We start from the raw sequence: 11,366 nt of genomic DNA on the forward strand, positions 1-11,366 counted from the left end.
TAACATTTTTACCTTTGCAGTCCCCACCTGTTTCCCATCCTCCCACACATCTAGATTGTAAGTTCAAGGGAATAGGGCCCTCAATTCCCTGTATTTGTCTAAAAATGTGTCTTGTATTGTTTCTCAGTTGTACTTTTATCCTTGTACCCATGGGTAGCGCTGCAGAATCGGTTGGTGCTTTATAAAGAATAATAATAATAAAATTGTTCATTTCACCTAAAGCAGGTTTACCAGATACTCATAAAGCAACACTTAGTGCGCAGGATAAAGTTGTTTTAATACAAATGCAGACGTGACATGAAAAGAAGACAGACAAGGAAATAAAGTGAAATTTTATTCTTTTTATTGCAATGGTGTTTATGCGACCAGAGCAGAAGCTGTGGATGACTCGCTGAAAAAGAAAGAAAATAAAGTGTCAGCGTGGTTTTAATAGTATAACATTTTCACATGCACAAAAAAAAACACCTTTACACATTGGTGTGCTCAACTAATATGCATTTAGCTTAACCCATTAACTGCACCACCCATGTGTTTCAAAACTTTATAAGTTACATGGGCCCTGGGCACGCTCAGCAGCCACAGTTTTTAGGCCACCTTATACAAGTCTGGTAAGTGACAAAATACTTACTATTTCCAGTTGGGTGGCAAAACTCTCCTGGTCTTGTAGTAACGAGCCAATCTGTGGATTCTGCTTTCAATAAGAATCAGACGGAATTTTGCATCCTTATCCTAATAGAAACAAATTAACAGTATTTTAAAAGAATGAGTATCCCCAGAGCTTGGAATCTGCCCTAATACTTGCATTGGTTATAACCTACTGCTAATTAGAAAGGAAATTAAAATGCAATAGTCTCAGTAAACTACGTATAATTAAAAACAAAATTGCAAACTTTTTTACATGGTTTGCTCTATCAAATTTGCTTTGTTCCCATGGTAGTCTGTTATCATTTATTTGTAGAGCGCCAACAGATTCTGCAGCGCTAGAGATACCTAGGTAGCATCTGGAGCACAACATAGCAGGAATTAGTGCTGCCATCTAGTGCTCTTACAAATGGATAACATTCTTGCAAAACTGCTGCCATAGTGCTCCAGAAATGGGTTGGCTCTTAAAAGGGACAGTCAACACCAGAATGTTTGTTGTTTCAAAAGATAGATAATTCCTTAATTACCAATTCCCCAGTTTTGCATAACCAACAGTTATTACACAGGTTTTACCTCTAAGTACTTTGTATCTAAGCCTCAGCAGACTGCCCCCTTATTTCACTTCTTTTGACAGACTTGCAGTTTAGCCAATCAGCTGTCTCCATGGTAAATTCACGTGCATGAGCTCAATGTTATCTATATGAAACACGTGAACTAATGCCCTCTAGTGGTGAAAAACTATCAAAATGCATTTAGATTAGAGGCGGCCTTCAAAGTCTAAGAAATTAGCATATGAACCTCCTAGGTTTAGCTTTCAACTAATACCAAAGGAACAAAGAAAAATTGGAGATAAGTAAATTGGAAAGTTGTTTAAAATTAAATGCTTTATTTGAAACATGAAATTATTTTTTTTTACTTGACTGTCCCTTTAAGCTTGTCATTGTTTTTTTAATTAAAGTAAAATATAAAATTTTTTTTTTTTTTTTTTTTAAAAGTCATGTTTTGTCTGAATCATGAAAGAAAAATGTAGGGTTTTATATCTTTAAAGTAAACATTTAACCTTGTGAGCAACCTTAAAAAGGGACAGTCAAGTAAAAAAAAAACCCTCATGATTCAAATGGGGAATGTAATTTTAAACAACTTTCCAATTTACTTTTATCATCAATTTTGCCTAGTTCTCTTGGTACTCTTAGTTGAAAGCTAAACCTAGGAGGTTCATATGCTAATTTCTTAGACCTTAAAGGCCGCCTCTAATCTAAATGCACTTTGAGTTTTTCACCACTAGAGGGCATTAGTTCATGTGTTTCATATAGATAACATTGAGCTCATGCACGTGAATTTACCGAGGAATGAGCACAGATTGGCTAAAATGAAAGTGTCAAAAGAACTGAAAGGGGTATTCTGCAGAGGTTTAGATACAAGGTAAAAACGTGTATTATAACTGTCTGTTATGCAAAACTGGGAATGGGTAATTAAGGGATTTTCTATCTTTTAAAACAACAACAACTCTGGTGTTGACTTAGCACAGTGGTAAACTACAATGGGTGGCGACCCAATATCAATGCCATAGAGAGAAGGAAAAACAATTGGGAGATTCAAAAACTGAGCCAAAAGAAATGACCAGATCACTTATAACATTATACTCAGCACTATATAGAGCACCAATAGTACAAATGTACTTCACCCAATGACAACCTGGTACAAAATATAAACTAGGAAATGATATGCACTATCCTGAGCTTATTTCAGGAGACAGCGCAGGATTTACCTTCCTATTTCTCTCAAGATGCTTGCGCACAGCAACAGCTTTCTTGATCAAGTGATACAGATCCTCAGGGAGGTCTGGAGCAAGCCCCTTGGATTTCAGGATTCTCAGAATCTTGTTGCCAGTGACAAAGCGAACCTGTGCAACACCGTGGGAATCCCTAAGAATTACACCTAAAAAGGAAGAAAAAAATAAAAAATTATATTCTTACATAAATAGTCACCAAACAAAATGTAAAGAACACTAAACTGTAGAATTAAATTGATAAATACAAAGATAATACAATAGCACTATTTCAAATGAGCAGAAGAATGTGTTCTGTCAAATTTCAAAGTTATTTCAATTTTCCTTCCCCATGTATCATGTGTGAAATGCAGTATATACATTTTTTAATTGGCTAATGCCCAAGTAGGAGCTAAAGCCTCAGAAAGTGTGCATATAAAAATTATGGGCACATTTTGATATTTGAAGCATATTGGAAAGTGGTTTTGAAATGAATGTTCTATCTGAATCATTAAAAGGACACTAAACTCAAATTTTCTTTCATGATTCAGATAGAGCAGCAATTTTAAGCAGCTTCCCAATTTACTTTTATCACCAATTGTGCTTTGTTCTCTTGGTATTCTTAGTTGAAAGCTAAACCTAGGAGGTTCATATGCTAATTTCTTAGACCTTGAAGGCCGCCTCTTATCTTAATGCATTTTGAAAGTTTTTCACCATGAGGGTGATAGTTCATGTGTGTCAGAACATTGAGCTCACGCACATGAAGTTACCTAGGAGTGAGCACTGATTGGCTAAAATGCAAGTCTGTCAAAGAACTAAAATAAGGGGGCAGTTTGCAGAGGCTTAGATACAAGGTAATTACAGAGGTAAAACGTGTATAATTATAACTTGGTTATGCAAAACTGGGGAATGGGTAATAAAGCGATTATCTTTTAAAACCACAAATTCTGGTGGTAACTCCCTTTAAAAAAGCAAATATTAGATTAAAGGAACAAAAAACCTATTTTTTTTCTGTCATGATTTAGAAAACATGCAATTAAACAACTTTCTAATTTACTTCTATTCTCTAATTTGCTTCATATCCTTTGCTAAAAAGCATTTCTAGATAGGCTCAAGTAGCTGCACATAGATGTCTAGTGTGATTGGCACACCCATATGCATTGCTATTTCTTCAACAAAGGATAACTAAAGAATAACTTACATTAAATAGAAATAAATTGGAATGTTTAAAATTGTATTCTCTAGCTGAATCAAGAAAGAAAAAAAAATGTGTGGTTTGGTGGACCTCTAAGTCCCGATATAATTAAGTTAACAAAACTACAGTGCAAGCTGGGTAAGTAAACCTATATACACACTAGATTTTTAACAAAGATCACTGATATGAAGCTCTGTATAGGGGCTCTAACTTGTTGCCTATAAATCAGTAAGGTAACAAGTTTAATACAGAAGAGCACAGATTGAGTACAAGTTTGAGTGTTTGGCATCACATTATAGCACCTGCTACCCAGCCTCAAAAGCTGTAAATGCAGCTTCACAAACGTACCCCTTAGCCTGCATTTTACACATCTCTACCCAGGATTTTGTTTTTTTATAGAAATCAAGTGAGCCACAGATTACATAAACCAAGAGCCGTCTAATACTACAAGTACAAAAAGTAAAGGCTGTTATACGCAAGCAACCATGCAATAAAATGCTCCAAATGCTGGAAACTAAACCCTTTGCAAAGGGCTAAACACCTAAGTCAGCTGCAGAGCAGCAATGCACTACTGGGAGCTAGCTGAAAACTTATGGTGAGCCAATGACAAGAGGCATATATGTGAAGCCACCAATTGCCTGCTAGCTCAGTAATTCATTGTGGCACCTATGACTACCTAGGATTATCAATGAAGAATACCAAGTGAAGAACAGAAGTAAATTGAAATGTCTTAAATTGCCTGCGCTATCAGAAATCAGTTTAATTTTTTCATTCATGTTCCTTCAAAGGGATACGGTACACTAGATTTTTCGTTGCACAAATGTGAAGTAGATTTATACAATCCATCTGGGAGTGTTTTTGTAACAATGTAAAGGTTTTGCTTTTTTTTTTTAAACATTGTGCTGATTTTCACACTCCCAACCAAGTCCCAAAATATCAGAAGTAGACTTAAGTCTACAGATTCCTGCTTGCTTCCGTTTGCATAATGGGTCTTTTCATATACAGGGGGAGTGTCTGCACTTCCTGCTTTCCCAACCCCTTTCAGTGGGTGTCCCAGCCTAAACTGGGAACTACTAAGTTTTTACAAAGTTTTACACTGGAGATCAGCACCTGTGCATATTCATCTTTATAGTAGTAGTGTCTATTACATGCAGTTATATGAAAATTGCTGTATAACAGTGCAGAAAAATGTAAAAGTAGTACGCAAAACACACACAAAAAAAAAAAATGATTTCCATGTTGCAAAAATAGTGTGCCTAGCAGCATAATACATACGCAACATTGTAAAGAACTATTTGTCAATAGACTTACTCTGCCGTTGGGCAGTGAGCAGAAGAACCCAATACCCAGCACTAACTGAAAGTAAAGACTCACCAATCTGAGAAGGTGTAAGACCCTTCTTGGCTAGCTTGAAGATCTGCTCCTTCACGTCATCAGAAGTTAGTTTTAGCCACTAAAGACAAATAGATCACATTAAACCAGTTAAGCTTTACTTCAGGCGGTTGACATAACATGGCACATTGTTTGCTTATTCTATCAATTGATTAGATTTGCAACACTTTATAGATTTAGAATGTTTCTAGTGGTGCTTGTAATTAATAAAGCATCTTATGCTAGCGACTACTCCAGGTGCCATTACCGGTACAATAACGCAAGTCAGAAACAAACCTTAAACGGAATAGTCCAGGTAAAGGAGAGAGTCTGCACGTAGGTTTCTAATATTTTATTACCAAATGAAGTTTTAAAAGTTGCCTTGAATAGAACTACATAAGCATAGGGAAATAAAGCTACATAGTGAAGAAAAAAAAATAAATAAAAATTACAAAACCTACACGTGCAGAATTATATAACATATTAGCCTTATCTTTATAAAACCTAATATTACCTTTGATTTTTTTTTTAAAAAATGACTTCTCTGTGCTCTTCGGAGCAGGTCTGTTTTTATAACAGCGCATCAGGCCAGCTGTCTAGTCACAGCCCGGCCGCGCTATTATACTCAGTGCAGCTCGCTCCTTTTCTCTGTCAGACAGAGCAGGAGCAAGCTGCATTGAGTATAATGGCGCGGTCGGGCCGGGCTGTGACTAGACAGCTGGCCCGATGCGCTGTGTTATAAAAACAGGCCCGCTCAGAAGAGCGGGTCTGAAAAACAGTCATTTAAAAAAAAAATATATATATATATATATATATATATCAAAGGGAATATTAGGTTTTATAAAGATAAGGCTAATATAATTCTGCACTATGTGCAGAATTATATAACATTATTTTTGAGGTTTACTGACACTTTAAAGTGAAAGTCAATCCTAGCGTTTGTGAAACGCTAGGATTTACCATTGAAACAAATGAAGGGGACTTTCATTCCTGAGGTATAAAAAAAACTTCATGCTGAAAGTTCCTGTGTTTGAAGAGTTAGCCATTCTGAGCTGCTCAGGCAGCCCATGGCAGAAGGCTATTTTCATAAGAGTTGACATTTCCACCGCTTGCAAATAGAGTGCGGGAAATCCGGCACCACAGAGAGACAAGTCGGATTTCCTGCTGGGCTATTGGCTAAGTGAAAACGTCACCTCAAGCAAAACAGCGTTCTGCCTTAGCAGCTCAGTGCAACAACACTTGAAACAAATAAAGGCGGTTTCAGCATGAAGTATTTTATACTTCATGAATGTCCCCTTTGTTTCAATCGTCAATCCTAGCGTTTCAGACGCTAGGATTGACTTTCACTTTAAAGGTGACATTACCATCAGTATTAAGGTGAGGGAAGACCAATGGATGGAAGTATTATTATGTAAACTGGAAATATTACATTTATCTTATTTGAGATCGTTTAATGGTCTTTAGCTAAGGTATAAAGCAACATAGGACTTTTAGGAGTTTGTCCCAAATGTGCAGGTCTGTGTTGGTGGAGAGAAAACCATCTAAACAGAGCCGAGGAAGGGAATCTATATACAGTATCTCACAAGTGATTACACCCCTGACATTTTTGTAACTATTTTTTTATATCTTCATGTGACTACACTGAAGAAATGACACTTTGCTACAATGTAAAGTAGTGAGTGTATAGCAGTGTAAATTTGCTGTCCCCTCAAAACAACTCAACACACAGCCATTAATGTCTAAACCACTGGCAACAAAAGTGAGTACACCCCTAAGTGGAAATATCCAAATTGGGCCCAATTACACATTTTCCCTCCCCGGGGGTATGTGACTCGTTAGTGTTACAAGGTCTCAGGTGTGAAATTTTGTGTTATCGCTCACCCGAAGTTCAACATGGCACCTCATGGCAAAGAACTGAGGATCTGGAGAAAAAAACAAAAAAAAAACCCTGTTGCTCTACATAAAGATGGCCTAGGCTATAAGAAGATTGCCAAGACCCTGAAACTTAGCTGCAGCAGGGTGGGCAAGTTCCACTCAGAACAGTCCATGGTTGAGCAAAGAGGTTGAGTGCACATGCTCAGCGTCATGTCCAGAGGTCGTCTTTGGGAAATATACGTATGAGTGCTGCCAGCATTGCGGCAGAGGTTAAAGGGGTGGGGGGTCAGCCTGTCCGTGCTCAGATCACACGTCGCACACTGCATCAAATTGGTCTACATGGCTGCCGTCCCAGAAGGAAGCCTCCTCTAAAGATGATGCACAAGAAAGCCCGCAAACAGTATTACTGGAACCATGTCCTGTGGTCAGATGAGATCAATATAAACTTATTTGGTTCAGATGGTGTCAAGTGTGTGTCGGCAACCAGGTGAGGAGTACAAACACAAGTGTGTCTTGCCTACAATCAAGCATGGTGGTGTGAGTGTCATGGTCTGGGGCAGCATGAGTGCTGCAGGCACTGGGGAGCTACAGTTCATTGAGGGAACCATAAATGCCAACATTTACTGTGACATACTGAAGCAGAGCATGATCCCCTCCCTTTGGAGACTGGGCCACAGGGCAGTATTCCAACATAAGGACCTCAAACACCTCCAAGACGACCACTGCCTTGCTAAAGAAGCTGAGGGTAAAGGTGATTGACTGGCCAAGCATGTCTCCAGACCTAAAACCTATTGAGCATCTGTGGGGCATCCTCAAACGGAACATGGGGGAAAGCAAGGTCTAACATCCACCAGCTCTGTGATGTTGTCATGGAGTGGAAGAGGACTCCAGTGGCAACCTGTGAAGCATTGGTGAACTCCATGCCCAAGAGGGTTAAGGCAATGCTGGAAAAAAATGGTGGCCACACAAAATAAGACACTTGGGCCCAATATGGACATTTCCACTTAGGGGTGTACTCACATTTGTTTCCAACAGTTTAGACATTAATGGCTGTGTGTTGAGTTATTTTGAGGGGACAGCAAATTTACACTGTTATACAGGCTGTACACTCACTACTTTACATTGTAGCAAAGTGTCATTCTTCAGTGTTGTCACATGTAAAGATATAATAAAATATTTACAAAAAGGTGAGGGGTGTACTCACTTGTGAGATACTGTATATGACCAACTACATACACGACAATGAAAGTCACAAGAAGGTTTGTAAGTAATCAAGAAACTTTAAACAATTAACCACAAACATTGACGGCTGTTTCCAATACACGACAGGACCAAAGGAAAAAACTTAAATGCTTAAAGGGTCACTGAACCCAATTTTTTTCTTTTGTGATTCAGATAGAGCATGACATTTTAAGCAACTTTCTAATTTACTCCTATTATCAATTTTTCATCACTCTTGGTATCTTTATTTGAAATGCAATAATTTAAGTTTAGATGCCAGCCCATTTTGGTGAACAACTTGGGTTGTTCTTGCTGATTGGTGGATAAATTCATCCACAAAAAAAAAGTGCTGTCCAGAGTTCTAAAACAAAAAAAAAAGCTTAGATGCCTTCTTTTTAAATAAAGCTAGCAAGAGAACGAAGAAAAATTAATAGGAGTAAATTACAAAGTTGCTTAAAATTGCATGCTCTATCTGAAAAACAAAAGAAAAAAAAATGGGTTCAGTGTCCCTTTAAGTAACTGCTTCTACCCAAACATGCTGAAGCCATTTAATTTTAGTGGTTCAAATGATTTGTATGAGAGGGCTATATAAGCAAATTGGTAAAATACTGTTATGAATTCCACATCTGTAGATTAAGTTAAAGCTCTGTAGATAGGAAAAAGGAGAGTACTTACTGTTGGCACACTGCGTCTGTAGGGCAGAGCAGACTGGGACAGGCCCTTTCTGTAAGCAAAGACAGTACAATCTTAGTTTTTGTTCAAATTATCTTTACTTATGTGGGACAAGGTGCAAATACAATGTGTGTGTGAGTTTACTGCTAACATTTCCCAAATCAAGCTGTATAGTTATAAAGTACAAATAAAATACAGATTCACCACTTAGTTGTCAAAAAGGGGCTGCAATGCTAATACAGAATGTGCTCTAGACATTAAAGGGATAGGAAAGTCAAAATTAAAACTTAAATGATTCAGATAGATCATTTAATTTCCAGGCACAAATTCACATCTAGTTTCAAATGTGTTTTGTTCTCTTGTTATCCCTTGTTGACAAAGAATACACATACAGCGGGTTAGGGACCGGAGCCCCGCTGTAAAGTGAAAACCGCCTTAAAGTGAAACAAGGCAGTTTTAGCTTTCTTTTCACTTGCCAGTATGTTTAAAAACTTGACAACATGTTTGAACTAACTTATATTAGGGGTGCAATAGTGCTAGGTTTAGTTTAACACTAGCACAGCACAGAATTCAATAAATACTGTACCTGTAAAATAGTGACAATCACTGTAGTAAAATTTGCCAGACTATAGCACTGAGACACAGATTGCACTGTAATGCTGTAAACAGAGTGAACTAATCATAACAGAATGGTGCCAGTCACTTTTCTCGCAATCTCACGATGATTACAGCACTGTTTCAAAATCACTGGAGGATGAACTTCAGCTCCACAAAGCGCTGTATTAGCGAAACGCTGTAAAGTGAGGTATACCTGTATCCTGTACTAGTGGGAGCTAGCTGCTGATTGGTGCCTGCACACATTTGTCTCTTGGGATTGGCTTACTAGATGGGTTCAGTTAATTGCCAGTAGTGCAATAATGATCCTTCAGCAAAGGATAACAAGAGAATGAAGCAAATTTGCTAATAGAAGTAAATTGAAAAGTTTAAAAGTGTATTCTCTATCCAAAATGGGATATTCCTGACTCTCTAAAGCTTAGAGTACAGAATGTAATTAAACAGATCACATGGCTGTGCCCATAATGCAGATGATCATGCAGCCCCTAGTACAGAAGCTGACAGGCACAGAGCACACTTGGCCCCTGCACAATACCGAGGAGCCTAGTAAAGGCAGCTGCAGTTAGTGGTGTGCGCAGTGTAACTAAATATATCACACGCATCAGTCCTATAACACCGTGCGGGGCTCGGACTATATGTGGCCGACTCACTACAGACCCCGTGAGCCCATAAGACCCCTATAACTTAACCTTTCCCGAGAGCACGTCACCGACTACAGGAGGCGCGCCTCTGCACGCTCATAGTGAGAGAGAGAGTGCACCAGGGAGACAGCCACATCCCTACCGCAGACCGGGGGCCAAGTACGGCCTGAGCTCACATCACATGGCCGCAATAACACGCGGGGCATCTCGCTTTTCAAACTCCGGGTCAGCAGCCCGCGCCCTCAGCTCACTACAAATCCCATTATCCAAAGTGTAAACAGCGGCCCAGATCACGTTATCCGCTAGTTTCCCCGCTTACCCGGGAGCGTGCATGCGACCCATGATGGCGGCGGGGAAGAAAAAGAGAGAGCGGAAGCCAGCAGTGCGGTGATCTGAGGCTGGAGCGGATCTTACGTCACAGAAAGGCGGGGTTATAGGAACCTACCTCCTGCCCTCTGCTGAGAGGGTGCGTGTCAAGCCTCGTTTTGGGAGCACTTTGGATAAATAATCTTTTCCTTCTTAAAAGGAACTTTATAAGGGACAATGTACTGTTAAATGGTTTCTCCTTCACTGTTTCCAATAGCCTGTTATTCTAGAACTTGCTCCATAGAACCTCAAAAGTTGTGAATGCAGCTTCCATAGTTGCCAACATTTAAAAAAAGTTCCAGGGACACTTTGCAGCACAGCAAGCAAGAGGGTTACTAGAGTAGAGTATTGACGACCTACTGTTCAACTGCTCCGCCCACTCAGTTCTGCAATCAAAACACACCCATTTGAAAGTAATAGTATAATTTAGACTTATCCATAGTTTATTATACAGATTACAGCACCAAGCTCTTACACCTACCCAGTCTCTGGAACATATTCTGGGCATATGGTTATTTTTACAACACAGCATCAAAATTAGAAAGACAAATAATATGTGAACCCATTCAATAATAATAATAATATTCCATTAGGAATGAATTATATTTAAATAATACACTATATCTACAGTATTTATCATCTATCTATCTGTATATATGTACGTGTGTATATATATATATATATATATATATATATATATATATATATATATATATATATATATATATATATATATACAACAAATGTTGTGCAAAAGAGATTTTCAGGGACATTTCCAGGGACAAAAAAAATCCAGGGACATAAAACAAAATCCAGGGACTGTCTCTGGAAATCAGGGACTGTTGGCAACTATGAGCTTCATAAATGTATCCCTTAGCCTGTATTTTACACACATCTCTACCCAAGTATATTGATTTCAATTAAAAAAGCAAAATGAACCACAGATTACATAAAGCAAGAACAGTCTAATGATGCAAGTGACAAAGGAAAATGCTCTGAC

General features: G+C 38.4%; 1 protein-coding gene across 1 annotated transcript; it reads right to left on the minus strand.

Moving 5' to 3' along the window:
* Nucleotides 1-321: 321 nt before the first annotated feature.
* On the minus strand, nt 322-10,427 carry RPS13 (ribosomal protein S13). The gene is made up of 6 exons (XM_053720634.1): nt 10,320-10,427; nt 8,748-8,796; nt 4,980-5,058; nt 2,411-2,580; nt 629-729; nt 322-391 (listed from the first exon to the last, which is right to left on the minus strand). Exons 1-6 carry the CDS (start codon nt 10,340-10,342, stop codon nt 358-360), a joined length of 456 nt encoding a protein of 151 aa, XP_053576609.1. The 5' UTR covers nt 10,343-10,427; the 3' UTR covers nt 322-357.
* Between the last annotated feature and the right edge of the window lie 939 nt (nt 10,428-11,366).

This window comes from Bombina bombina, chromosome 7, assembly GCF_027579735.1.
Source record: "Bombina bombina isolate aBomBom1 chromosome 7, aBomBom1.pri, whole genome shotgun sequence".
In the NCBI taxonomy this organism is placed as follows: domain Eukaryota; kingdom Metazoa; phylum Chordata; class Amphibia; order Anura; family Bombinatoridae; genus Bombina; species Bombina bombina.